Source organism: Agelaius phoeniceus, chromosome 18, assembly GCF_051311805.1.
Source record: "Agelaius phoeniceus isolate bAgePho1 chromosome 18, bAgePho1.hap1, whole genome shotgun sequence".
Lineage (NCBI taxonomy): Eukaryota > Metazoa > Chordata > Aves > Passeriformes > Icteridae > Agelaius > Agelaius phoeniceus.
This window is the reverse complement of record NC_135282.1, coordinates 2,318,042-2,343,891: the sequence shown is the minus strand read 5'-3', so window position 1 is coordinate 2,343,891 and position 25,850 is coordinate 2,318,042. Positions and strand designations below refer to the sequence as shown.

At 45.2% G+C, this 25,850-nt stretch overlaps 4 protein-coding genes across 6 annotated transcripts; 3 read left to right on the top strand and 1 right to left on the bottom strand.

Annotated features, from left to right (window-relative positions):
* The first annotated feature begins 2,219 nt into the window (after positions 1–2,219).
* On the top strand, positions 2,220–8,871 carry TMED2 (transmembrane p24 trafficking protein 2). The gene is made up of 4 exons (XM_054645644.2): positions 2,220–2,461; positions 3,701–3,893; positions 6,176–6,283; positions 7,388–8,871. The coding sequence occupies exons 1-4, from the start codon at positions 2,282–2,284 to the stop codon at positions 7,510–7,512; spliced, it is 606 nt and encodes a 201-aa protein (XP_054501619.1). The 5' UTR covers positions 2,220–2,281; the 3' UTR covers positions 7,513–8,871.
* Positions 8,872–9,419: 548 nt separating this feature from the next.
* Positions 9,420–19,240, top strand: DDX55 (DEAD-box helicase 55). Its single transcript, XM_054645880.2, has 14 exons — positions 9,420–9,601; positions 9,850–9,900; positions 9,988–10,074; positions 10,634–10,725; positions 10,826–10,888; positions 11,485–11,634; positions 12,176–12,365; positions 12,513–12,595; positions 12,980–13,111; positions 14,033–14,125; positions 14,756–14,870; positions 15,572–15,740; positions 16,081–16,373; positions 16,785–19,240. Exons 1-14 carry the CDS (start codon positions 9,494–9,496, stop codon positions 16,947–16,949), a joined length of 1,791 nt encoding a protein of 596 aa, XP_054501855.1. The 5' UTR covers positions 9,420–9,493; the 3' UTR covers positions 16,950–19,240.
* On the bottom strand, positions 17,247–20,901 carry EIF2B1 (eukaryotic translation initiation factor 2B subunit alpha). Of its 2 annotated transcripts, none has more exons than XM_054645881.2 (9): positions 20,768–20,901; positions 20,556–20,657; positions 20,334–20,470; positions 20,138–20,254; positions 19,838–19,950; positions 19,146–19,214; positions 18,401–18,476; positions 18,065–18,190; positions 17,247–17,639 (listed from the first exon to the last, which is right to left on the bottom strand). In XM_054645881.2, exons 1-9 carry the CDS (start codon positions 20,778–20,780, stop codon positions 17,484–17,486), a joined length of 909 nt encoding a protein of 302 aa, XP_054501856.2. In that variant the 5' UTR covers positions 20,781–20,901; the 3' UTR covers positions 17,247–17,483. The 2 variants fall into 2 exon arrangements, with proteins under 2 accessions (XP_054501856.2, XP_054501857.2); XM_054645882.2 differs by having other exon boundaries at positions 20,740–20,850.
* Positions 20,785–25,697, top strand: GTF2H3 (general transcription factor IIH subunit 3). Of its 2 annotated transcripts, none has more exons than XM_077187712.1 (13): positions 20,785–20,919; positions 21,090–21,169; positions 21,457–21,563; positions 22,108–22,271; positions 22,528–22,590; positions 22,825–22,854; positions 23,304–23,332; positions 23,417–23,491; positions 23,678–23,731; positions 23,957–24,025; positions 24,148–24,283; positions 24,366–24,402; positions 24,488–25,697. In XM_077187712.1, the coding sequence occupies exons 1-13, from the start codon at positions 20,910–20,912 to the stop codon at positions 24,555–24,557; spliced, it is 924 nt and encodes a 307-aa protein (XP_077043827.1). In that variant the 5' UTR covers positions 20,785–20,909; the 3' UTR covers positions 24,558–25,697. The 2 variants fall into 2 exon arrangements, with proteins under 2 accessions (XP_077043827.1, XP_054501555.1); XM_054645580.2 differs by having other exon boundaries at positions 21,454–21,563.
* The last annotated feature ends 153 nt before the right edge of the window (positions 25,698–25,850 follow it).

Here is a 25,850-nt window from a genome sequence, read left to right as displayed (position 1 = left end):
GGGATGTCCGCAGGCACATGGAAGGGCTGAACGAGCCGCTCTGCAGCACGGCAAGGGGCTCTCACACATCATTTAGGGGTTTTAGGCTCTTCTCTACAAGAGCGCGGAGTCTTTACTGAGCACGTGTTCAGAGGATCGGTGGGGATTTTATACGTACAAGCAGTTTGCTGGCATGGATCCACTTACAGGGGAATTTAAAGGAAACTGAAATGCATTTTTCTCGTCAGGTTTTTCAATATTTTTGCTTTCAGGTGTGACTGTGAATGTTTGGATGTTCTTATTTCCATAGGGTTTAGGAAGAGATGCTTTAGATGAGTCTCTACAGGTAACTTAAATGTGCCTGGAAATAATTTTAGGTCCCAGTTCTGCCATTTGCTGTATGCAGAGTAGGAAGAATGCATTTTATTTTGGACAAGATATAATGAGTAATACCAAACACTGGAACTAGTCAGGAGAAATAGCAGTGGGGCTGCAAAAGCCAAGCCTGGAACGACTTAACACGTGCTGCATGTTGTGAATACAGCGTTAATTATCTACTTTTGGCAGATGTAAAACGTGAGTGTAGGTGAATGGGAGGGATGAACAGTGAGAAATGTAACACTGTAATGCTCAGAAATGCAACACTGTGACACCAGACCAGCTTTTTAATGCAGCTCTGTCACAACCTCGTTCTGCCACGAGGTACAAGATACTGATCTTTCAATGCCCTTTCAGCAGGAACCAGGGGAGCCAGGAGGAAAACAATCAATCCCCAAATACCCGAGCCTGGTGATCAATTGCCTAAGTTAGAGCAATAACTCAGTGAAAATATATCTGTATATTGTTCATGAAACTTATTCCCAAAGTTGGACACCACAGGATATTGCACAAAGTTCCAGGAGAGCAGGGGGATGAATAATGGTGTAGTCATCCTTTCCTGGCAAAGGTGCTTACACAAGGAGGAGGAGCAGCCTAAGCAGAATGCTTGGAGAATGCTCTGCAGTACCTCAGGGGAGCAGCTATGCTGTGAAATCATCGTTTTGCCCAAGTTAGAGATGAGGAAAAGAGTTTTTGCCACAAGAATTTGGTACAGCGCGAATTCCTGTTGTTCTGTTCAAGTGTGGGTAGAGGGAAAATGCAACAATGTAGGGAACACGTGTGGAAAGACTAAAACTACAGCTGAGAAAGGTGAAAAACCAGCACAGTTTGTGTATGGGAAGCAGCAGGTTCGATGTTGGCCTGATCCAAACTCATGGAAAATGACTTGGCAGGAAAAGTCTCTTATCCAGCCACGTGTGTGACCTGCAGCTCCTCAGGCTCAGCCTGTCTTGCAGAATTTTGTCCACACTTGTCCACACCCTGTGCTTGCCCTGACACAGCTCTGCTGGCCCACACCTGGAGCAGAATGTGCTGATGTAAATCTGGCATTTGTGCACATAAACGTGTCTGAGTGTCACCAGGGCTACAATAACTGGAGCTTATTGGCAGAAGCAACGCATAAATACTTCACTGGAAGGCCAGATTGTGTGTTAGTCTTTAACTGTTCCCCACACCATTAAAACAGCTAGTCACGAAACAGGCTGCCTTGAGCTCAAGCATGAATTTCTGTATTTCTGTTTGGGAGTTTTAATTGGAAATTAGCGCTTAAGCATGGCCATGCAAGGAAGGGGTTTTTAAACAGTTACTCTGGGGTGAAGCAGAAACTGGACGTGCCATGACTGTGTTTCCTTAAGCGTGAATAGCCCACAAGCTGGGCTTCGCTATTAACATCTTAAACGTTGGCTGCTCCCCAAATATCTGCCTCACTAAAGCAACTTCTGATTTCCCAATTTTAGTAGCAGCCTCGGCAGCGGTGACAGCCGCGGTGACAGCCGCCATGCCTCCCTGCCGCCTGCCCTCATTGCCCCCGGAGCCGCCGGGACCCCTCAGGAGCCGCGGGGATCCCTCAGGAGCCGCACCCCCCCATCCCCTCAGCCGCCGTTTCCCGCCTCCCGCGCTCGCCCCGCCCCGCCCCGTTGCCGGGCATTCCCGCTCCTCGTTCTGATTGGCTCTCGCCGCCACCGCCTCGCCTCTTCTCCCCGCTCATTGGCTGCTCTCGCTCGTGGATCCCGCCTCCCGCGCCGCGCGGGCGCTGCCTCAGCGCCTTGGCGGTCCCGCTGCCCATTGTCTCCCGGCGGCCGCCGTAGCGCAGCCCGTACGTGGCAGCGGGGCGGCGGCGGCCAATGAGCGGCGGCCCCGTGCGCCGGAAGGGGCGCGGCGCGGGCCGGAAGCGCCGCTCGGTGCCGCCGCCGGTCGCTCCGCCATGTCGCCGGTGCGGGCGGTGCTGGCGCTGGTGGCCGCGCTGGCGGCCCCGGCCGCCGCCTACTTCGTCAGCATCGACGCGCACGCCGAGGAGTGCTTCCTGGAGCGCGTGCCGTCCGGCACCAAGATGGGGCTCATCTTCGAGGTGGCCGAGGGCGGCTTCCTGGACATCGACGTGGAGGTGCGGCGGCGGCGGCGAGGGCCGACCTTGGGGAGCGGGGCCGTCCCGGGGCCGGGCCCGCGCGCTGCGGCCCCGCTGTGTGCGGGGCTCCTCGGGAGAGAGCGGCGGCACCGGCGGGAACGGGGAGCGGGGCCGGAGCCGCCCGCGGGGCTCGGGATGGTCCGAGCGGGGCCGGAGCCGCCCGCGGGGCTCGGGATGGTCCGAGCGGGGCCGGAGCCGCCCGCCGGGCTCGGGGCGGCCTCGCTGCGCCGCGGGGGCTCCGTGCGGCGGCAGCGCTCAGGGCTCAGCGTGGGCGGTTCGGGCGGGCCCCGGTGCCCGTGCGGTGCCACCCCCGGCTCCGCCGCACGAGGCTCGGGCTGTTCCCCCCTTCCCGTGGGGTTTCCGCCCCCACCGCGCTCGGTGCAGCCTCGGCACCGGGAATTGTGTGGCGGGAGGAGCGCCCGCGGTTGCTCTCTGGAATCGGGTGCTGCCCCTCGAGGAGCAGCGTGCTTCCCCGTGGACCGAAGGTGGTGTCTCTAATCCGGGTGGTTGGCATCGGGGAAGTTTTGAGCAAATACTGATCTTCAGAGAGGAATCGAATCAGGAGATGCTGAGTTCGAATTGATTTCATCGTGTTAAAGAGCAGAGAGGGATTTGTTTGGGATGTCACAGAGGTGGGAGTTGTTGCTGGGAGTCCTGTAGCAGTTGGAAATGACACAAGGCTGTGCCACAGGACAGGGCTGGCAGCTCTGAGATCCCCTTCCCTTGTGGGGGAAGCTCAGCAGCAGTGTGGCCTGGTGGGATGGGAATTCAGGATCACAGTGACCCTGAGAGCTCAGAACTCAGGTGTCCAGTCCTTTTGAAATGGTAACTGCAACAATGCCCGACTGTGTGTCTAAAGTCGATTGGAGAATGGCTTTTTTTCCTTTTTGTTTTCCTTCAGACATCAGAGATAAGATTTCCCCTGCAGTTGTTAATTTGCCAAAGAGCCAGGGTTTGTGGTTTGCTTGTTCTTGACTGCTTATCTCGACCACAGGAGGCCAGGGAGGGAGGCTTTTGCATGACTTTCTTTACCAAGAAGTTTGTGGGGTTTTTTAGAAGAGATTTCTGTGCGGGGAGCTGCACCAATGAGTTGTGGGAGGGAAAGATTGAAGTGTGCCAAAGCAGCCAGATTGCAGATGGTGCTGGTGCCTGTGATGGTGCATTTGAGAGCTCTGTGTTTGGAATTAAAACCTGTGACCCTCTGTTTTCCCCACGCAGATCACAGGCCCTGATAATAAAGGGATTTATAAAGGCGACCGAGAGTCCAGTGGAAAATACACCTTTGCTGCCCACATGGATGGAACTTACAAGTTTTGCTTTAGCAACAGGATGTCCACCATGACTCCCAAGATAGTGATGTTCACTATTGATATCGGGGAAGCTCCCAAGGGGCAAGACATGGAGACAGAAGGTGAGGAAGAGTCCTGGAAGGAACTCAGCTCCAGCTCGGGAGCCTTTCCCTGCCTGCATGACTTGGGAACTTGAGTAGGGCTCTCAGGATTCCCAGAGAGGTTCCTCCAGGTGGAATTAGCTGTTCTCTTGCACAGCTAAAGTGGATGTTTTTAGACCTGGTTACACAATTTGAGGCAAAATCACGAGAGAGTCCCATCTGCAGACACTCATGCTTCCATCCTTTAGCCCTTCCTCAGTGCCATCCTCTGATTCTTAGCAGGCTCAGCAGTGTGGAGCCTTAGTTGATAAATGTGCTAATAGGAAACTTCTCCCATAGCTGTGTAAATGACTGTTTTATCTGCAGCCTTTTGTCCTGTACCTGTGTTCATCTCTCACACTTTCCTCTAGGTGGTGGAGATACCTGGGATGGTATGTGGACTGCTTTTTGAAAGCTCCTTAGCATCTTGTCTCTGGCACATGTTCATTCACTAACAGCTAACTTGGCTTTTTCTCTGTAACATTGGTTTGGAGCATGAGAATGTCTTTATTTAATAAACTACCCAAAAGGTCTGATTCTGAGCAATGCTGAGCACCTGCAGGCTCCCAGTGGCAGGTTTATACCCTGAGCAGCTCTTGGGATCAGCTCCTTGCACTGATGGCAGTTTGCCTTCAGGTGGTTTTTCATGCCTGACAGAGGATTTAATCAGTTTAGGTGAAATTGAGCTAAAACATTGAACATCCAAGAATGCTGGATGGTTTTGGCAGTGTTTGCCTTCTATTGCTAAAGGGGATGTTGAGTAATCAAAAGCTTTAGGAGGCAATAAGCTGCTCCTAGGTTATGAATTATTACTGATGTGTCAGGGGAAAAACTCAAACTTGTCATTTGCTGTAAAAAAATAAATGTATTGCATAGCAAGTTATAAAGTTTATTTATAAATCAATGACTGTAGCTAGAAAGGGCAACCAATTCTTGTTTTCTGTTTTGGCAAGTAAATAACTTGGGCATTGAGTGCTTGATGTCACTTAAAAATAGCACATTCCTAACTTTGGATTTTTTTAAAGACTCAGATCTTTTATTGAGTCTGTTTTATATGTCTGTTTTAAAGAATATTAGTGCAATAAGACAATTTTCTGAATTGATTTTTTTGAGTGTTTTTAGACTGTCCCTGCAACTGTAGTTTCTTCTCTTACCAATAAACTGCACTTACTGCAGTGACCAGTTGGCCATGAAAATAAAGGATTTGAGGTATAGGGAAAGTGAGTGTTTGCACAACCATTGAGATTTTAATTCTGACTTGTATGAGTGTTATTCTCTGGTCCTCTCTTTTGACTGTTCCCCACAAGGTGTGTGCTTTGAATAGCTCTGTTTTCAGACTGTGATCTGAAACACTTAATTTGCAAATAAACCTGTAGTAAGGGAGCTTCCAAGTCAACTGTGTCCCTTGAAAGGAAAATATGTTGGGTTTTGTGACTTTTAAAGAGAGCTGATTGCCCAGGGCGTGTCTGTGGAATGATACCTCAGCCTGATGCTAGAAAACTTTGCAAATGACTTGCCTAATTGATAAATTTGTGATGGACAGATCTTTGAGCGTGGATGTAATAAAAAGATCCTGTGATTGACAGTCAAACCTGAGTAAATCTGAGCTCTCTGAGCCTTCCATTTGCTGAACTGTCTCAAGCTGGTTTTGTGCCATTGGTTTGGTATTTAGCTCCTCTCCTGCTTTCACAACACCACAAGTGAGGGCTGTGCCAGCCTCCCTGGGCATTGTCCCCCTCAATGCTGGGTTTCAGCTGAACTTGAAGATCACAGGATGTGATTTTTTGCTTCAGAAAGTGATCTCATGATTTGCCAGCATCATGATCTTGAGCTAAATTCTCAGTCATTCTATTTTTGCAAGCTTAACAACTAGGAAAAGCTGTCATGTTAAGATAATTTGCTTGGAATATATTGGATGATATTGGCAAAATAGATATTAGTGTGTGGTATTGATCTCGTGCATTCTTCCATTCTGTTCTCCTGGAAAAGTATGTGCACACTGGAAATGTGGGCTCTGTGCTGAGTCTGAATTGTGTCTCCTCCTGTTTGGATGTGGAGAAATGTTCTCCCACTTGTTAAACACCACCGAGGCACGTCAGGGAAAGGGCTACAGAAACTGAGCTTGGCTCTAAGGGTAGGAAGTGTTCAGCTGTACTGCCAGACCTTCTGCAGCAGGAAATTACTTTTAACTGCTCATCAATTCATTGGAATCACTTTCTCCAGTCATTAACAGACTTTCTGATGCTTCTGAAATTACTCTGCAGCTCATCAGAACAAGCTAGAAGAGATGATTAACGAGTTAGCAGTGGCCATGACAGCGGTGAAGCACGAGCAGGAGTACATGGAGGTCCGGGAGAGAATACATCGAGCAAGTAGGTGCCAGCCCCAGCCACTGCCTCTCCCTCTGACCTTGTAAATGGCCATTTAAACACCACTCCATGAAAACTGTTCCTACCGACTTCAAAAACAACAATTTAAATCCTGCAGGGCCTGCCCATGGAGTAAAGAATGGAGGTGTTGCTTGCAGTCATCTTTAAATTGGCTTCCCCTCGTTATTACACAAAATAACATTTGCTTAAGTGATGTAAATTCTGCAGTTGTTTGAGTGATGTATTCATGCAGGTACCAGTGATGGTGTTATTTAATCCACGTACAAGGACAGGTAAACCATGGGATGGTTTTAAATTGAAAGGGAGGAGGTTCAGATCAGATACTGGGGAAAATTCCTCCCTGGGAGTGTGGTACAGCCGTGGCACAGCGTGCCCAGAGGAGCTGTGGCTGCCCCATCCCTGGGGGTGCCCAGGGAAGGGTCCCTGCCCATGGTGGGGGTGAGATTGGATGAGTTTGAAGGTCCCTTCCAACCCAAACCATTCCATGATTGGGTTCCCAAACTGGTTGAAATATTACTTCACCCTTGAAGTGGCTGTGGTTTAGTAATTGAGCCAAAGTCTCTTTTTTAAATGTTTTGTTGAAATAGAGCAGAACCACTGTTCCTTTCATGGGTGAGAATCGAGGGCAAGTATTTTTCATGTGAAAACACAACGTTGTATAAAAGCACTGTCTCTTCAATTATTTGAAGCTATGAATATCTCCAGTTTTGTGCCATTTGTTACTAATGGTCTGATTTAAGAAAAATTGGAATGTTTAGAACCAAAGATGGTGACCCTTCAGAGATCAGCAGTTCCCTGCTTGACTCTGGAAAAGCAGGAGGCTTTGTTTGGCAGCTCAGAGGCCAGAAGGGTGGGCAGAATAGAGACAGATGCTGCAGTGTATGTCCAAAGTGGGTTTAAAAACAAACTGTTCAGAAAAATCCCCCTCAGATCTCATCTCTGAGCCTGCAGGGCCCTTCTGGGACACCTGTGATGAGCTGACACAAACCCAGTGCTTCCTGTGCCATCTCAGATTCACTGCAGAATGTTTTCACTTTAGATGCTTTGTTACTTACTACTTTTTTTCTTTTTTTTTTTCCCCAACAGTTAATGACAACACAAACAGCAGAGTGGTTCTTTGGTCATTCTTTGAAGCCCTTGTACTAGTTGCCATGACACTGGGACAAATCTACTACCTGAAGAGGTTTTTTGAAGTCCGAAGGGTGGTGTAAGATCCTTCTGTGGTCTCAGATTTCAGCTCACTCTCTACCAAACATCCTGGTCACAAACAAAAAAAAAAAAAAAGTCATTTAGTTTCTGAACCCTCTTTACTGAACTGTAAAACTTATTTGCTTATGTTTTCTTCCTAGTTAAGAAAAAAAAAAAAAGGAATTGTTTTTATATATCTTCTGTAGCAAAAGCTGTGCTGAAATCTTGTCACTTTATTGGCATCATTTTGTTCCACTGAGATCTGCCCAGTCTGTGTGCTAAGCAAGGTCCAGGCAAGCTGCAAACTCTGTAACTCACTCTAGTAACAAGCTGTTCTGTCTTTTCTAACTTTTTTCCCTGTTTGCAGAAGCACTTGCACTTCTGTCCAGGGAAACGGTACAAGGCCCTAAGGTGACTGTTTGCATCCTTACACCCTTAGCCCTGCAGTAGGTGTCACCAAACTGAAATAATCCCTTCTCCACTCACAGAAACTGCCAAGGAAAAGCTTAAAATTCATACCTAGTTGCTATTTAAAAGACAGTCATCAGCAACTGTCTTAATGATACCAACTTCTTCCCAAAGTTCTTTTTTAATTAAATAGTTGATACAAAAATGCTTTTTTTTTTGTTCTCTGCTCATCACCAAATGTTCCTTACACGGTTTTTAGTCTCTCAGAGGTTTTATTTGGAAGCCAATTGTGTGCAGTGTCTTGGCAAACACTGGTGAACCCTTTGGCTTTTGCAGGTCCAAAGCTCAGACTGTTTGCCCAGTGCCCAGGGCAGAATGTTCAGGAAATCTGGGTTCCTGAGGCCAGAGGGTTCTGGATCCTGGGGGTTCAATCCACGCTATGCAGCCCTTGTATTTAAGTGCAGTGGCAAACTCTGCCATGATCTGATCAGAATTAGCATAATGCTAAATACTGGTGTGTTTTCTTTTTTCAGGCACATGTAGATTTGTTTTTGTATAAAGTTCCTTTCCTCGGTTCTCTGATGATTGGTTTAAAAATTTAAGAAGCGTCTGATGTGGGTGCTGAGCCAGGATTATGTTGTGACTGATGTATATTAGTTGTAATCATTTTTGGGGGTGGGGCGGGGTCTTTTCCAGGGGGGATCCTCTACAAGTAACACACAACAGTTTTGTACAATTAATTTAAAATTTGTTACAGGTTTTCATGTTCCAGGTAAAGTTTTTTCAACCTCGGGCAAACACTTGCAGCAGTTCTTCAGAGAGGTGGCTGTTACACCTTATTGCAACTGTTGTGTGCCAATATTTTTGTGTAAAACACTGAAAATTGAATTCTAAGATGTACATTTAAAAATTGCTCGTGAATCTAAATATGACCCAGGTTCGATAAATAAACAAATTCTTTAAAAAAATAAAAAGCAGCTTTGTGGTTTTTTTTTCTTTAATACCTTAAGGAAGTACAAATTAACACAAAGGAGTTTTTCTAAATTATTTATTGAGTAGTGGCCATAAACTGAACCACAAGAAGTTCCATATCAATGTGATATGAGCACTGGAGCTGCCCACTGCATTCTCCCTCTGTGCAGACATTCCAAACCCACCTGGGTGTGTTCTGTGTCTCCTGCTCCAGATGACTCTGCCTGGGCAGGGGGCTCAGACTGGATGACTCCAGAGTTTTCTCCATCCTAACGATTCTGTGTTCCCTGCTTTCTTAAAATATCAGAAATTTATCCAGAGTCTATCCAGCTTTGGGGGCAGGTAGAATGAATATCAGGTAGCTCTGAACCAACATCTTAGGTTTGGGTACTCAGGTGGCACAGCGCTGCTCTAAGACCCGCAGAAGTACTCACTGCGATAGGCAGCTCGCCATAAAAATGGGAATTTTTGGTTAAATCCAAAGTTTTGTTTTCCCCCGCGGGGGCGGGGCGCGGCGGAACTGATGTGCGGCGGAACGGGAGGTGCCGCGGTTGTGTTTCCGCCGAGCGCCGTCGCGTTGGCCCCGGTGCGGGGGAGCGGCCGGGCGGTGACACCGCGGCCAAGATGGAGGCGGTGACTGAGGGCAGCTGGAGCTCGCTGCCGGTGCCGCTGAGCCCGGGCGTGCTGCGGGCGCTGCGGGAGCTCCGCTTCCACCAAATGACCCCGGTGCAGGTGCGGGGCCCCGCGGCACGGCCGGGGAAGGGGCGGCCGGGCTGGGGAAGGAGGGCGCGGGCGGCGTCAGGAGCACCGGGGCCGGTGGCGGTCGCAGCAGTCACCGCGTCCTGAAGCCGCATCCGTGACTCTGCCACCGGCGCTGCCTGGGTGATGTTCACAGCGAGCTCTGATGTGTCGGAGGAGTTTTCACATCTGTGAGATTTACCAGCGCTTCACCTGCTCATGTGGTGCTTCTCTTTTTTCAGTCTGCGACCATCCCGCTGTTCATGAGTAACAAAGATGTGGCTGCAGAAGCGGTGAGTGCTTTTCCTTCCTGCAGCTCCTTCTTTTCCAGCCTTGTCTCTGGAGCTGAGGGAGGGCTGACGCTGTTCCCACTCTCACAGGTCACAGGCAGTGGGAAAACCTTGGCGTTTGTGATTCCCATCCTGGAAATTCTTCTCAGACGGGAAGAAAAGTTAAAGAAAATGCAGGTGAGATTTAAATATTCAGTACTGAGTTTATTTTTATGATGTGCCAATAAGATTTGAGAACTTCAAGAAAATATCCATAAGGAAAATTGCCTACACACAGAGTGACTGTGTGCTCAGCAACAATAAACTGTGTAAAAACTGAAAATAAAATTGGGGTGCTCTCATTGCACTTAGGTACAGCTTTTTCTCTGGCATGAACAGAACAGGGTTCTGAGCTGTTAGAAAAATGCCCCAAAATATGGAATACACTGATACACTGCAGGTGAGATTGAATCCTCTTTAGCATCCATTGACCTTGAATACATTTTAGTGTGGAGGAAACTTCACTTCACTGTTAAATGTCATTATTAGATGCTGCTCTTTCAGCAGAGATATTTTACACATTGATACAAAGTCTTTCATAGACATTTTTGGATGTTTTTTATACTTTATTGTATTTCTGTGAAAATGTTTTGTCCGAAACCAGGCTCAAAATCGTGGTTCATATTCACTTAGCTTGAAAGGGAGGATTCTGCCCAAATCTTTCTATTTTTTCTCCCCACAAATTCCTGTTTTTCAGGTTGGAGCTATAATTATCACCCCAACCAGGGAGTTGGCCATTCAGATTGATGAGGTGCTGTCACATTTCACAAAACACTTCCCCATGTTCAGGTGGGTGAACTTCAGCACTTCCATGACCACAATTCCTTCTGTCCCTGGTGAACCAGCAAAACTTCCAGATGACCCAAATCTTCCTGTTTTACTGTTTCAGTCAGATTCTTCTCATTGGTGGGAGGAACCCCATGGAAGATGTTGAGAAGTTCAAGGAGCATGGGTGAGTTGTGTGTTTGTTTGTCAGTGTCTCAGAGCTGTGGTTTTCTCCTTGTCAGGGTTCTCAGCCCAGAGCTGTGCTCCTGCTGCTGCTGGAAGGGGATGATGGTGCCAGAATCTTTTGGGGTGAGCTGGGAGATTGTGGGGTCTGTTCCTGGAGTGAGGTGCAGCCCTTATGTGCCATCAGCACCATTTATCTGCTGTTTGGGTGAAGAACAGAGCTGAAAAGTGCCTTCAGTGGATATTTCACTTCTCCCTGCTCATTAATTTCCTGGAATTGTTTGGTGCTGATGCTGATGATGGAGTTTTGAAGGAATCCTATTTGCCCCTGGCTTTTGCGTGGAGGTCCCAAATATTCCTGCAGCAATAGCTGCTTTCCACACTTGCTGTTTATTTTCTAAACTTTTATTGCCACAGGGATGTGCTTTCACCTGGGCATTCCCCCCATGCCATTGAAACATGGGGGTGCAGTTAAAAGTGATAAAATGGAATTGCATTACTAAAGAATGCAGGGCAGGGCTGTGCTGTGGGAGCAATGCCAGGAGTTCTCCCAGACTGCTCCCCCTGAGTGAGGGAATTTTTCTGTGTGTGCACCAACAGGGGCAACATCATTGTGGCCACCCCAGGCCGCCTGGAGGATCTGTTCAGGAGGAAAGCAGAGGGGCTGGACCTGGCCAGCTGTGTCAAGGCTCTGGATGTGCTGGTGTTGGATGAAGCAGACAGACTCCTAGATATGGGCTTTGAAGCCAGGTATTGAAATAATTGGTTCTTTCTTGGTTCTTCTTCTTGGTTCTTCTTGGTTTTAAATTCTTGGTTCTTCTGCAGTTTTAAATGAATTGATGTGTGATGGATGGGAATGAGCTTGGTCTGCAATGGCCTCCAAAGTTAATTTGTTCTGTTTTTTGAAATTTCTGAATTTGTTTTTTCATCTTTGCTCTTTAATTACACAAAGCAGTTGCTGAGGGGGAGGAGAATCAGGAAATGTGGAGCCTCAGTGAATATGGAATTTCCTTTGTTGAGATGTATATTAGCCTATCTCTATTAATAAATATCATTATTCACACTTCAGAATGGCTTAAAACACTTTAACCAATAAGCTTTGATCTCTCTTTTCTCTGTCTTTCTGAGAGAAAGAGAGGTGAGAGCTTACCTCTCTTTCTCTCAGAGTTAAGGTGATTATTTCAGTAGCAGTTTGACATGTGATAACAAAGCCTAAACTCCTTTCCAGCGATTTAAGCTCTTCCTGAGGGAAGTTTTGGGACAGTTCCATTTTCCCTGTGCTTCCTTGCAGCCTGAATGCCATTCTGGACTTTTTGCCCAAGCAGAGGAGGACAGGTCTGTTCTCAGCCACCCAGACCCAGGAGCTGGAGAACCTGGTGAGGGCAGGGCTGCGCAACCCCGTGCGCATCTCGGTCAAGGAGAAGGGGGTGGCAGCCAGCAACACCCAGAAAACCCCAACACGCCTGGAGAACTTCTACATGGTGTGAGCCTGGGCTCTGACTCAGCCCCCTGACCCCTCTCCTTTCTTCCTGCTCCTGTCAATGAGATTTTAAGTCTTGGCCACTTAGGATCATGTTAACAGGAGAGCCAAAGTCCATTTTCTTATGTCTTCCTTTTGCATTTTTTAGATCTGCAAGGCAGATGAGAAATTTAACCAGTTGGTGCATTTTCTTCGGCAGCACAAACAGGAAAAGCATCTGGTCTTTTTCAGGTAATTCTGTTTGTGTTTCATTGTGAGAACAGTTTGGTGTTTCATTACCCAAATTCCAAAACTCTGCCCTTTGTTGCAAAGGACACAACTGTTTTCAAAGTGATTAATTTTGAGAGCTGTTAGGCACTATATTTTAGGATATAGTGCCTAAAAAGAGATTAATCATTGCTTCATGTCAGGATTGTGTTATTAAGCAAAACACAAATTTTATGCATTTTTAAAGTAAGACATTATAGATGATTATATGTTAATTGTAAAAATTATGTGCATGTTTAAATAAAAATAGTGTATGTTTTTGAAAGAGCTTGGGACACTCTAGCTTGATTAAACCTGATTAAAAATGCAGCAAAACCTTTTGCTTTATGCCTGTCTTTATCACTACAGCACATGTGCCTGTGTGGAATACTATGGGAAGGCTCTGGAATCCTTAATTAAGCAGGTGAAAATAATGAGCATCCATGGGAAGATGAAGCACAAGCGAAACAAGATTTTCACGGAGTTTCGGAAGCTCCCGGGGTGAGAACGTGGGAATGGCTGAACAGGAGGGGGAGGTGGTTGTGTCTGACTGTTCTGCTGCTGCTGCTTGGTGTGGAAGGATGGCTCAGGGGATGGATGCTCCAGGCTGGTCCTGAGTGTATTGATGATATCACAAAATGTGACCAAAACCAAAGGGAAAATGAGACTGGAATATCTGTACCCTCCTTCAGATAATCCATGTGGCAGCACAGGAGGTGAGCACACTGCTCTGTCACTTGCTACAATCACACATTAGCCCTGATGTTTAAACAAATGATAGCAAAAAATAAGTTTTTCCTGATTAGCAACCAGAGTGGAAACCAGGATATTTCTTTGTTAGTGTATGAACAAGAACATGGCAAGACCAACACTGCTGTGACCTGCCCACAGGGAAATGTTCTTTGGCAGCTTTGCAGGATGCTGTTAAGAAACTCTTCCTCATCAACTGTCATTTTTGTTATTGCATAGGACCCGAGTTTTAGCTTTTTATATTATGAGAAAAATAATTACCAGCAGATTGTAAGAACAGTTGTTGAAAGTAACAGCATGGCAGTTCTGCTAAAATTGTCACTCAAGTCTTAAGTCTTTTATTTAAACATTTATTATAGTACATTCAGCTGTGATGGATGCAGTGCTGGTATAAAATATGAATTTTTAATGGGGACTTGATTTGTCTTGGAAATGTAATATAAATCACAATAATTTTCATAATGTTATGTAGAATTTTAGTTGGTGAAAGCTGCAATTACCTTATATTTTGTCTCTTTAAAAACCCCAAATGTTTTAGTGTTTTGTTCCTCACTCTCCAGTGAAGGTGCAGAACACACAGCTGTGAGGAGGCTGGCTCTTCTCAAATGAAATGAATGTAATGAAATGTAATGAAAACACATGTAATGAAAATACACTTCTCCTTCTTCCTAGGGGCATTTTGGTGTGCACAGATGTGATGGCTCGTGGCATTGACATTCCAGAAGTGCACTGGGTGTTGCAGTATGACCCACCCAGCAGTGCCAGGTACAACTTCACATCCTGAGATCCTTTTCCTTTCTGTGTGGTCTTTTCTTTCTGTGCTGTTCAGGTCTCAGTTAGGAACAAAACACCTGCATAAAACATATCTAATCACTTCCTGGGGGTTAATCTGAGAGAACACACAAAATAATGCAGGAGCAAGGGAGGCTGAAGCAGTGCAGGTTTTGTTGTCACTGCTGAATTGCAGTGACTTTGTGGTGTGTAGGTGTCACTCAGGGCATGATTGTCACATCTGTGTGCAGAGGTGGCTCTGGGGTAAGGCTTTGTGTGAGAATATCAGAGAGAGTGAGAGGTGACACTGGGGTGAAGGAGAACAGAGATGAGAGCAGGGACTGAGCTCTTCAAGGAATGGTACATTGAAAACTCACAGGAAAGGAGCTTTTCCATAGATTTGAACTTTTACTGTCATAATTCTTCTCCAACTTGCTTGAACTTCACTCCCAAAGCAGACGCCCCTTGCTTTAGCCTAACAATTGAGTGGGATTGCCACCTGCCTCTTGTGTTACCCTTTGCTAGTTCCTGTTGGTTCAGTTTAGTGTTTTCCATCCCACAAGATTTGCCCTTTTGCTGCCCAGTGCTTCCAAAGCCAGCTGAGTCTCTGCTGGGCTCTTTCAGTGCCTTTGTGCATCGCTGCGGCCGCACGGCGCGGATCGGCAACGTGGGCAGCGCTCTGGTGTTCCTGCTTCCCATGGAAGAGTCCTACATTAACTTCCTCTCAATCAACCAAAAGGTGAGCAGGCTTTTATTCTACCCCAAAGCAGGAAAGAGCAAGGGCACAGACTTACTGATAGGAGCTTTGAAATCTGAATTTGTAGAACTTGGGGTCATACACGTGGGTAATGTTTTAGCAGAGGTGCAGAATTAAAAGACAAGAGCTGCTTATTAATCACCAAATGCAGCTGGAACATGAAATACATCTCCAGTGTTACCCACTAGGTTTGTAAGAGGCACATGCAATGAGTAAGGAAAGGCCTTTTGTTCCTAGGGGTGTAAATGGAGCATTTGCAGGAGGGCAGTGCTGGCTTACGGTCCTGCCCCAGCCCTGCCAGCAGCAGCTCCCACCCTGCAGCCTCTCTGCTCTTTACTTACAACTCCTGCAGTCTGCCATGCCTGCTCCTGCCTGTGAGGGATCCATTGTGGGAGTTCTCTGGAGGCCTCCTAGTGAGAGCAGAGCTTGCTGAGGCAGGAGATGAAGCTGTTGTCTCTGTGGAGCTGCAGTGTGAGAACTCTGCTGGGCTGGGAGCTGCTGTGTGGGGCTGATGGTCAGCAACACCCAACACTCAGCACTCGTGTGCTGGAGTGCCCAAAGGGAAAGAGGCTCAAACCTGACTGAGGATTAGCTGGGCAAGAAGGGTGAGTTTGAGGTTTCACAGTGCATTCCACATCATTTGGTTGAACTTTTGGTTTTGTTGTATATTTTCTGGTTGCCAGTGTCCCATGCAGGAAATGAAACCACAGCCAAATGTGCTGGATCTTCTCCCCAAGCTGAAGTCCATGGCCCTGGCTGACAGGGCAGTGTTTGAGAAAGGGATGAAAGCCTTTGTGTCCTATGTCCAGGCCTATGCCAAACATGAATGTAACCTGATCTTCCGGATCAAAGGTAATTCCCAGCAGGGCTGGGGCCTCTCACTGTTTTTCTCAGACAACAAAAGCATAGTGGTGTTGTCCAAAAGCTTCAGCTTCTGATTTTTGATCTCACATTCACTTCCAGCACCATCAGATTATTTTTTTTTCAAGCATCTTGTTTCAAAATAAAACATTTCAATATGGAGCTTGACCAAACTGATAAAAGCAGAAATAAAAGTGACTTAGTATTGTTGCCAGTATTAAGGTATAGAGTGCAAACAATACTTTAAAATAATGTAGACTTTTTCTTTCCTTTCAGCTAAATTAACTTTTTATCCAGCAGGAAACTGACTTGATAATCTTTATTTCAACAGATCTGGATTTTGCCAGTCTTGCCAGAGGTTTTGCATTGTTAAAAATGCCAAAGATGCCTGAACTAAGAGGAAAATGTTTTCCAGACTTTACTCCAGTCACTGTCAATACAGACTCCATTTCATTTAAGGATAAAAACAGAGAAAAACAGAGACAAAAGAAATTAGAAGAACAAAGAAAAGAAAGAGAGGAAAATCAAGGGAAAAAGAAATTTGTAAAGAACAAAGCATGGTCAAAGCAGAAAGCCAAGAGGGAGAAGAAAAAGAAAGTAACAGCTAAAAGGAGGCGTGAAGAGGTAACTGTGTCCATTCCCTTCAACCGAAGTGATTTCTGTGCCAATGGCAGAGCCCTGGGATTTTAGTGTGGTGGAACTGATGGCTGTGAAATAACATTTTAGGACTTGGACAAGCAAAGCTTAAAAAATGATAGAGGTTTTTGAAGCCAAACACTAAAACAACTTCTCAGCAGTGATGCTGGTCAGTAATAGGATTTTTATTTCTCAGAGGTGCAGAATTATGGCCTGAGGGTGCTTTTGTCAATTTTCAGCAAATGTAGCTGAGAGTTACAGTTTCCTTAGGAAGTGAATATTATTTCCTGCTTGGATATTTCTGGCAAATTCTGACTTGTACTCTTCCATTGTGTTCAACTGTGTACAATGAAAACTCTTTGGTGTTGTGTTTAATTTGTTGTTTTCAACTTCCAACAGGGCTCTGATATTGAAGATGAGGATATGGAAGAGCTGCTGAATGACACAAGACTCTTGAAAAGATTAAAAAAGGGAAAAATTAGTGAAGAAGAGTTTGAGAAGAAACTAACAGGCAACCACAGGCTCAAAGCAGAAACTGTTGAGGACACAGAGTCTGAAGGCTGACAGTTACTCTAACCACATTTTTACATTAAAACACTGCTTATTTCAATAAAACTGGATTTCTATAAAAAGAAGAGAACAAAATACCTCTATAAAAAGAGAACAAAGCTGATCTAATTTCTTCACAGAGGGACCTGGCATCCCTAAAGACACAGAGCCTGCAGTTGTTGAGAACAAAGCTAAAAGCACCACTCAGGGGTGGCAGGAGCTGCAGGGTTCCATCAGCAGCCCTGTGCATGTTTTCATTTTGCTTTTCTCAAGTACACACCACAGATCAGTAACAGCAAACCTCAGAGTGAGTCTGGATACACCATAAGGGATTTTATTTTACAGTATCAAAATAATCCATCCCTCTCTAAAATAATTTAGTTGTGGCCTTTAGAAGCTGTCATAACTTTGGGATTTTTTTCAACAGTGGTCCATAATTATGTTAATCCTTCTCATGGCATTTCCTTGCCATGTTCATGTATCATCCTCCAAGTTCTCAGAACCCTGGCAGTCCCTGGAGATGACACATCCTGTGCAGGAGTCCCTGAGTTACAGGTAGAGTTTAATGAGTTCATCACTGACAGCTGAGGGAGTCAGCACCCCGAGGTCTGTGAACAGCAGAGTGATCAGGGATGGGGAGGTGTAGTCAATCCAGGGGTGCTCCTCTTTCAGGTTCTGACTTGTTTTCAGAGTGTCTGCTTTGTACTAGAAGGAAAGAGAGACCATCAGTTACTGCACAACTCTAAGTTCAATCCTCTTTTGGGCAAGAGCAGTGCTACAGCCTCAAGCAGATGTTTGTGCTAAAACTGAAAGAAGTCAAGTGCACAGAATGGAGCCACCTTGGCCTCAGCTCTTTTATCTTGTGTAAAAAGTACAATTTGTCATTCTGGGGTTTGTTGGTTTAATTGTTTCTTACCCTCAGCTGCTCCTGTGCCCTAAAGGAACTGCTTTAGGAACAGAGTACCAGTATCAGGACAAATTCTGGCTGTTTGGTGCCTCTACCATGGAGCAACCCCAAAATAAACCACAGCAGGGAGATCCAGATAATCAGAGATGTTTAGAAGACAATTTTTCACAGGCACAGCAGTGTGCACCTTAGCTGGGTAAGATGGAAGTTGAATTTCTCTCACCTTAAACCTGTCAGGGACGTCCTGCTGATTGAGAGGGAAGAGTCTGACAAACTTGAAACTTTCTGCTACCACATAAAATGGCTTATTCTGGGCTTTGGCACACACAGCAATTTGATTGGTGCCAATCTGTGGAGACAGATGGAAAACAACATTGCAGACTCAGTGCTTGCCTGAAAATATTGCCCAGCTTCCAACAATTAACAGACATTTACTGGGTAAAATCCAAATGGAAGAGGTTTCTCAAAAAGCTTTAAATGCTTCAGAAGAACCAAACTTTTAAAAGTCCAACCAAACTTTTAAAAGAGTGTACAGAATGATGGAAGAAACTCACATTACCTTGTTGATAATGCCTCCACTTTCAACTACACCTTCAGCACCAACTAACACCAGGTCCACTTTCTCCATAATGTAGCTGTTAAAAGGGGGGAAAAAGATCCAAGCATTGCTGGGTAATAGGAAAAATGACTTGCTGAACAGAACAGAAATGAGCAATTTGAACAATCTTTCCATTTTCTGCACTAGTTCCATCCACCTTGTGTGAGTCCACATGCTGCTACACATCCTTGGTGTGAGATTTCATCTCCTTCCCTGCAGGAATATTAAGTAGCCTTTTCTTCCCCAGCCATAGCTGACCCTGGCAACTGTGTAAAAGCTGGAAGAAGCTGAACTCTAATTAGGAATGTTCAGATTTATTGTAGCTGATATTTTTCTCATGTATTGGACTTGTACTAAGAGCTTATTTAGCAAATACCTCAAGAAACCACAAACTGATAACAATGATGCAAATTAGGGAAAAAAGTGGCTTCTTTGTTTAGCACCTCAGTTCTCTTTTACAGATCTGTAGAAGTTCTTAGGTCTGGTTCTTACTTCCATTCCAACAGGCAAAATCAAATGCTTGTGTTGTAGCTGACACAGTCTAATTGTGCACCTAAAGCTGTAACTGGTTTGGCCTGTTGGGTGACTCTGACAAACTAAGTAATATCTCTGGGGTTTGAACAAGCTGCTCACACATAAGGTTATTTTGTCTTGCTGTCAAAATGAAATTGTGATGAAAAATATCAAAATTTATGTTCAGACTTACCCAACTGCAGCATCCAGAATCACAGTCACGGGAATGTTCAGCTTCCTCAGGGCTTTTGCCATTTTTTGCCTATAAATAAAACATTTGGACCTTAACAGTTATTTTCTTAAAGACAATAATAGGAAAATATTGTCTGAAAGACTGAAGCCTGTGACTGCCCCCATTCCATTGCTGGTAGAACAGAAAATGAGTTATTGTATTGAAATGGAAGGAATTGTTACATGTTGTTAATGACATGTATTACCCAGTGTACAGGGTTAACTCCTTCACTTACACAACATTTGCTCTGAAGGAATTATTTGGCATCTTTAAATGACGTTGTTAGCTGTATATTGTACTTTGCTATGATTAGCATAATACTGATTATTTTAGCCTACTTTTTAAAGAGACAGTTTTAAAGCACTTGTATCCCATCTCCCAAGGGAAAAATAGGTTGCCTTGCACTGACCAAAAGACTGTCAACCTTTGAGGAAAACCTAGATAACACTAATTAGGGTATCAAGTTACAGAAAGTTAATTACCAATATTTTTTAGATTTTTTTCACTTGTCCAGAATAATGTGATATAAGTGACACTTGCCATTTAAAATGCCCCAACCAAGCCTAGCAGCTTTTCTTAGGGCAGGACAAGTTGAACAGTAGCTGTAAGTTACCCTGTTAACCAAGATAAACCCCAAATTAATGAATACTCACCCTGCTTCATCTGGCTGTGACTCAGTAACATAAACACTGAATCGCTTCTTGGCCTCCACGGCTGCTTCCAGCACCCTGAGGACCACCCTGGAGTAGGCATGTGTCAGTATTCGCTGCCAGGACCAAAAAAATTCACACATTACTTTTGCTGAGCCTCGGGAAACCTTGATTTCTGTCCTGGCGTGCTGTGCAGAACAAGGTTGTGCAGAAGCCCCCATCAGACTCCACTCCCCTCCTGTTCCTCCCTCCCTGCCCGCACAGCAGAACCCAACAGCAGCGCCCCCGCCCCGGCCTACTCACAGCACCGTCTCTGATGAAAGGGTGACACAGCTTGGCGATTTTATTCCTCGACAGAGACACTTTGGTCAGGAAGATCTCCCCGCGCTCGATCATGATTTCTTTGCACTTGGAGTAGTCCTGGCAAAGAGCGGGGTGCGGGCTGAGCGGCCGCAGGCTCCCGCAGCCGCCGCAGCGGGGCCGGGCGGGCGGCCCTTACCGAGTACTCCAGCGAGGTGAGGCTGATGAAGCGCAGGAAGAGCTCCCCGCCGGAGGACACGGCCACCGAGGAGTCCACCCGCGACAGGGTGTCGATGGCGTCCCGCAGGCTGTTCCGCAGGCCCTGGATGGTCTCTCCTGAGGGGAGGCAGAGACGCGCGGTCAGGGGCTCGCCCTGGGGACAGCCGAGGCTCCGCGCCCCGCCGGGGGCACCCGGGCCCACCTCGGTCCTGCTTGAGGAATCCCAGCAGCGCTCGGATGGCGGCCACGGCCGAGGCGACATCGGGGTCGTCCCTCAGCTGCGCCCTGAACGTCTCGATCAAGTCTGAAAGGGAACGGGGAATATCAGGCCCTGCCCTGCCCGGCCCGGCCCGGCGGCTCCCGGGGCTGCCCCGCGCCCCCGTTACCGTCCGTGCCCATCGCCGCCCCCGTTACCGTCCGTGCTCATCGCCGCTGCGCCGCGCTCCGCCCGCCGCGCCGGGGCGTGGGGAGGCCCGGCCGGGGCGTGCCCGGATGCGGAGCGCCGGCCCCGGGCGTCATCCACGGGCGCCGCAGCCGCCGCTGCCCGGCCGGAGCGATGAGCGCGGGTGAGCGCGGCCGGGGCGGCCCGGCGGGGTCTGCGGGTGCTCCGGACGGGTTTGGGGGTGCCGCGGCGGGGCTCGGGCTGCTCGCGGGGAAGCAGAGGTCGAGAGCGGGGCCCCGGGGCTTCACCGCTCTGCGGGGCCCGCAGTGACGCCGCTGTGCGCTCCCTTTGCAGATGATGAGCTGAGCCTGCTGATCATCGTCCTCGACACCAACCCCATCTGGTGGGGGAAGAGGGCCCTGGGAGAGGCTGAGGTACGGCCTTTGGGCGCTGGCACTGCTGATGGCCATTTCTGGGGGAAACTATCATTTTCTTCGACTTCTGAACTGTGCTAATATTGTCTGCTAAAGCAGGTATAATGGGTATCGTAATACCTTTTGAAATAGCTATGCAGTATTCATTAGAGCTTTTTTAACAGCAAAAACTCCTCCTGCATCTTCAAATTTAGCTTTTCAAACTGCAGTCATTTCACAGATTACTTCTGAATTGCTTCTCTGTATATGTTACTGTGCTACATCTGCTCTGCTCTTTTTTCCAGCAGTTCACGCTGTCGAAATGCATCGATGCAGTGATGGTGCTGGGGAACTCCCACCTGCTCATGAATCGCACCAACAAACTCGCTGTAATAGCAAGTCACACCCAGGAAAGGTAGAGCTGCTTCTGAACAGTGTGAAGGTTTCCAGTTTCCTGATCTGTCTCCCGATTTTCTTGTTTGATGGCAAGAAACCGAGTTAAAAGTGTGTAATGTATCAGTAGCCTTAAAAAAGAAATTAGCTGAAACTAAGTAGGAAGGAACCTTAATGACTTACAAAGCAACAGAAAGAAGACAGAAGGGAGGTTTAAATAGACTTAAAAATACACAGAGAGAATGGTAGATATGTGTGGAGTGGAGCAATGCAAATGACAGAAGTTCCCTGTTTAGGGGATGTTTTTACTGCCAGATATTTGTGAGTCTCAGGATTTACCCCCAAGTGCAGCCAAAGAACTTCACCAGATCGCTTAAGAGATGTCTCAAAGGGAGGGAGCTGAATGTGGGTTTTACTCCAGTTTAAGGTCACCTGCCTTACACAGCCTCATTAATGCCTAAAGTATTAAAAGGATTTTAAATTAAACTTCAGAGTATTGTTATCTGCAGCTGATTCATTTATAGCATTTTTTCTTACATGAATACTTTGTTTTCCCTCTGTTTCAGCCGTTTCCTGTACCCTGGGAAGCGTTGGGCTGCTGCAGATCCCTTTGGAGAGGGAGGCCCTTCCATGGAATCGAACTCCTCTGGCAGCAAGGATGGAAAATATGAATTATTAACAGCAATAAATGATGCCATTGCAGAAGAGATTAAAGATCTCATGACAAAGAGTAAGGAGAAGAATATTCTAGGCTTAATATGCAGAATTGGAAAACACTTGGACTGTCAAGGAGTTGCAGAAATGTCCTGTTTTCAGCATATGAATTTTAATATGCTTAAAGTAGATGAGTTTATTATGTTTGACACTTCAGCCCTCTGCATTAGTATTATTTGCCAAAGATAAAAATGTGTAGTATTTTGTATTGTTAGGTTCAGTAGCTGCTTTTATATATAAAAGTAACTTCTGCACTTTTTCTTGTGCTGCAGCTGACATGAAGGGCCAGCAAACAGAAACCCTGTTAGCAGGATCACTTGCTAAAGCACTTTGTTGTATCCTTTTGATTACAGAATCTTCAAAGCCTTGATGTGTTCTTAACACTGTTTCTTATAATACTAACTTTCACTGTTCTTGTTTTGTTATAATACTAAAACTGAAACATTTGCCTGATAACTGTGGCTTGTGCTTGTCAAAATGTGCATTGGCCAAGGTGGTGAATGTGTGGTGTGGATCATGGAGTTATTTCCAAGAATGGAATGTAGACTCCTTAACTGCAGCTAATGTAGACATCAACAAGATGGGCAAAGACCTAAAAGGTAACACCTCTTTTCCTGTTTTCAACACTGAGTAAATATTTTGACCTGAATAACAAGTATAAATACACATGCACACACAAACAAATATACATGTTTGGACACACCTCCATTTCCAAAATTGACACTAATAGGTAGAGGGTTTTTTTTGATCATTTGAAGTTGCCTACATTAAAAATGTTAAGGGACTTGATCAGTGGTCCACATCCTTAGGGAGATTTTCTCTTGTGTGGAAATAAACTGTAACTAGAATTTCCTTGGAATAGCTGGAGGTTGAGAGGAATTAGCCCATAGATAATTGTTACTGGGACTGGAAATAGTTTCATATAGATATTTTATCTGACCTGTTAGCTCTAACATCCAGTATATTCTGAGGTGTCATATGCTACAGAATTAAAGGAGTGCTGATTAAACAAGGTGCTGATGCATTTCTCTTTCTTTTTAATACTTAGCCAATCAAGAAATTAAATCAAGGATTCTGGTAAGAACTTTTGCTGTCACAGTTTTCTTTTAGTCTTGAAATCCAGTGATATATGTAGGCTAACAAGTCTGAGTTTGTATTTAGGTCATAAAAGCTGCAGAAGACAGCGCATTGCAATACATGAATTTCATGAATGTCATCTTTGCAGCACAGAAACAGGTGAAGCTGGCCTTTTTTCCATTTATATTATCTTTTATTTCTGTGTAAAGATAACACAAATGTTAATTTCTCTAATGATTACATAATTTATAGTGCATGTATCATGGAAACAAGTCATGACAGTAACATGACAGGGCTGTGTGGGTTTTGGCTAAATTTGTTTGTCATGCATGCCATCTCTTGCAGAGTATTTTGATTGATGCCTGTGTCTTGGACTCTGATTCAGGTCTTCTGCAACAGGTACAGACTTGCTGGTTTTATTTGCCATTTATATTAACTCATAAATACTTGATGCTAGACAGTTCAACACGTTCTTCAGCTCTTTCCTTTAATCAAGAGTGGGTGTGGAAATATGTTCAGTGGATCTGACAGTTTTGTCATGCAGGCCTTGTGCAGTACATGGATATTTTAAATGCCCTGTTAATGTCATCAAAGAACAATCTGATCATGGTCTCTGCTTTGCAGGCCTGTGATATCACGGGTGGCATATATTTGAAAGTGCCCCACATGCCATCCCTTCTGCAGTATTTGTTGGTAAGTCACTTAAAAACCACTTCAACGTTCTTCATGTGTCTGATATGAAATATTCACTCCACTGACCTGATAATACAAGAATACCAACCCAATCCACAAAATACTTCTCTCTGTCCCTGCAGTGGGTTTTTCTCCCTGATCAAGAGCAGAGATCACAGCTCGTCCTTCCACCTCCTGTTCACGTTGACTACAGAGCTGCCTGCTTCTGTCATCGCAACCTCATTGAAATTGGCTACGTGTGCTCCGTCTGCTTGTCAAGTAAGTTTATAAATATTTAACAGTCTGATTTCTTACATTCCAATGACCTGTTTTAGTGAAAGCCAATTCTTTGATTTTTCAGTATTCTGCAACTTCAGTCCTATCTGCAGCACCTGCGAGTAAGTGTTTATTCTTTGTGTTTCAAGGGTGGGTGTGGGAATATGTTCAGTGTATCTGACAGTTGCTTTTCCATATTTTTTCCAGGACTGCTTTCAAAATATCATTGCCACCTGTCATGAAAGCGAAGAAGAAGAAATTAAAGGTAGCTGCATAGCAACGTTATGTAAATACATCATTACCTCCTCCAGAATTCCATGAAATGGAACTACTTGAGAAACTGATGGCACTTTTTATTGGATATGAAAGAGAACTGTATACAGTGCTATTACTTGTTTCTTAGGGGATAAATATTTAAAATGTATGTTTTCTATGCAGCCTGTTAAGTAACAAATCACTGTATTACCATGTAATCTGTGCTGTTTTAAATACTAATTCTTCACTGTAAGAGGAACCTGAAGTTGCATCCTGGTAAAAAGACACAGCCTGTGAATTTGAGGGTATTCTGTCCACTGCAAAGTTTCACACCTCCGAGTTATTTTCAAAATCAAGAAAGCTTCAATTCTTTCTATATGTTGGTGTAAAGTTAAGAATGACCATTGCTAGTAGGATCAGAATCATAGCACTGTGTTGTTCAGGGACTTCTTACTAGCAATATGAGCCATCATTTTCAAGATGGTTTGTGAGCCACTTGGAAAAAAAAAAAGGTGCTAATTGCCCTGCATGTGCACTTACATGTATTCATATTCCTGTGACTGTACTGTCCTTGTGGTATTTCTCAATTTGATATCTCTTCATTTGTGAATGAAAAGGCTTCCCTTTGTTTAAAAGTAGCATCAATGAATGCAGACTAGTCTTCAAGGTTTTATTTTGAAACTGGAAAACAAGAAATGTAACTGTAATCTGATAACAGGCACACTTCTTATTTTTAGTATGTGGGTTTCCATCTGACATGTGACAAGAACAAAGACTTTTGGATTGATGTCTTTTATGGCAGGAAGGTCTGCTCTGTACTTCTGAATGTGGCTTTCATTGAAGGAAACAAAAAGTAACTCCTTCTAAAGAGAGCTATATAATTTGGTAGTTTAACCTTTCTCCTGAAGAGAATAGAGAGGAATTTTTTTCCACATAGAAAATGAATTATTTTTTTCTTCCCAATCTGTATACAGGAATTTGTCAGGTCTTGATATTCACATCAGGTTTTGTCACTGTAACAGCTGCAGTGCCAGTTTTTTCTGGGCTTGCCAATGTAACAAGGCGAGTTTTTTTTCATTGACAAAAGCCATTTTGTGTGAAGGCTGTATTTATAATTTACATTGTATAAAACTTTTGTAATAAAGACTGTCTCTTTTTCAAATGTGGTCAGTTATTGCTTTGGTATTTAAGGGTGGGCTACATGATTTTCCTGGAGTTTTATTGAGTCATACTAGCAAACAAAGGGATTAGTATTTATTTCCTACAAGTTACATACTTCTCTTATTAATTAGTACTCTAATGCCTCTTTGTTAAT

Bases quoted from the DNA above. Each gene is read 5' to 3' on its own strand.
- TMED2 (XM_054645644.2), top strand. From the start codon at position 2,282: ATGTCGCCGGTGCGGGCGGTGCTGGCGCTGGTGGCCGCGCTGGCGGCC. The intron at 3,894-6,175 runs GTGAGGAAGAGT...ATTACTCTGCAG, and splicing joins GCAAGACATGGAGACAGAAG to CTCATCAGAACAAGCTAGAA. The intron at 6,284-7,387 runs GTAGGTGCCAGC...TTTCCCCAACAG, and splicing joins GGAGAGAATACATCGAGCAA to TTAATGACAACACAAACAGC.
- GTF2H3 (XM_054645580.2), top strand. The intron at 23,333-23,416 runs GTAAGAACTTTT...GTTTGTATTTAG, and splicing joins AAATTAAATCAAGGATTCTG to GTCATAAAAGCTGCAGAAGA. The intron at 24,026-24,147 runs GTAAGTCACTTA...CTGTCCCTGCAG, and splicing joins CCCTTCTGCAGTATTTGTTG to TGGGTTTTTCTCCCTGATCA.
- DDX55 (XM_054645880.2), top strand. From the start codon at position 9,494: ATGGAGGCGGTGACTGAGGGCAGCTGGAGCTCGCTGCCGGTGCCGCTG. The intron at 10,075-10,633 runs GTGAGATTTAAA...CCTGTTTTTCAG, and splicing joins AAAAGTTAAAGAAAATGCAG to GTTGGAGCTATAATTATCAC. The intron at 14,871-15,571 runs GTGAGCAGGCTT...TCTGGTTGCCAG, and splicing joins TCCTCTCAATCAACCAAAAG to TGTCCCATGCAGGAAATGAA.
- EIF2B1 (XM_054645881.2), bottom strand. The intron at 20,255-20,333 runs GTAAGGGCCGCC...GCTCTTTGCCAG, and splicing joins TCACCTCGCTGGAGTACTCG to GACTACTCCAAGTGCAAAGA. The intron at 19,215-19,837 runs GTGAGTATTCAT...TTTTATTTATAG, and splicing joins TCACAGCCAGATGAAGCAGG to GCAAAAAATGGCAAAAGCCC.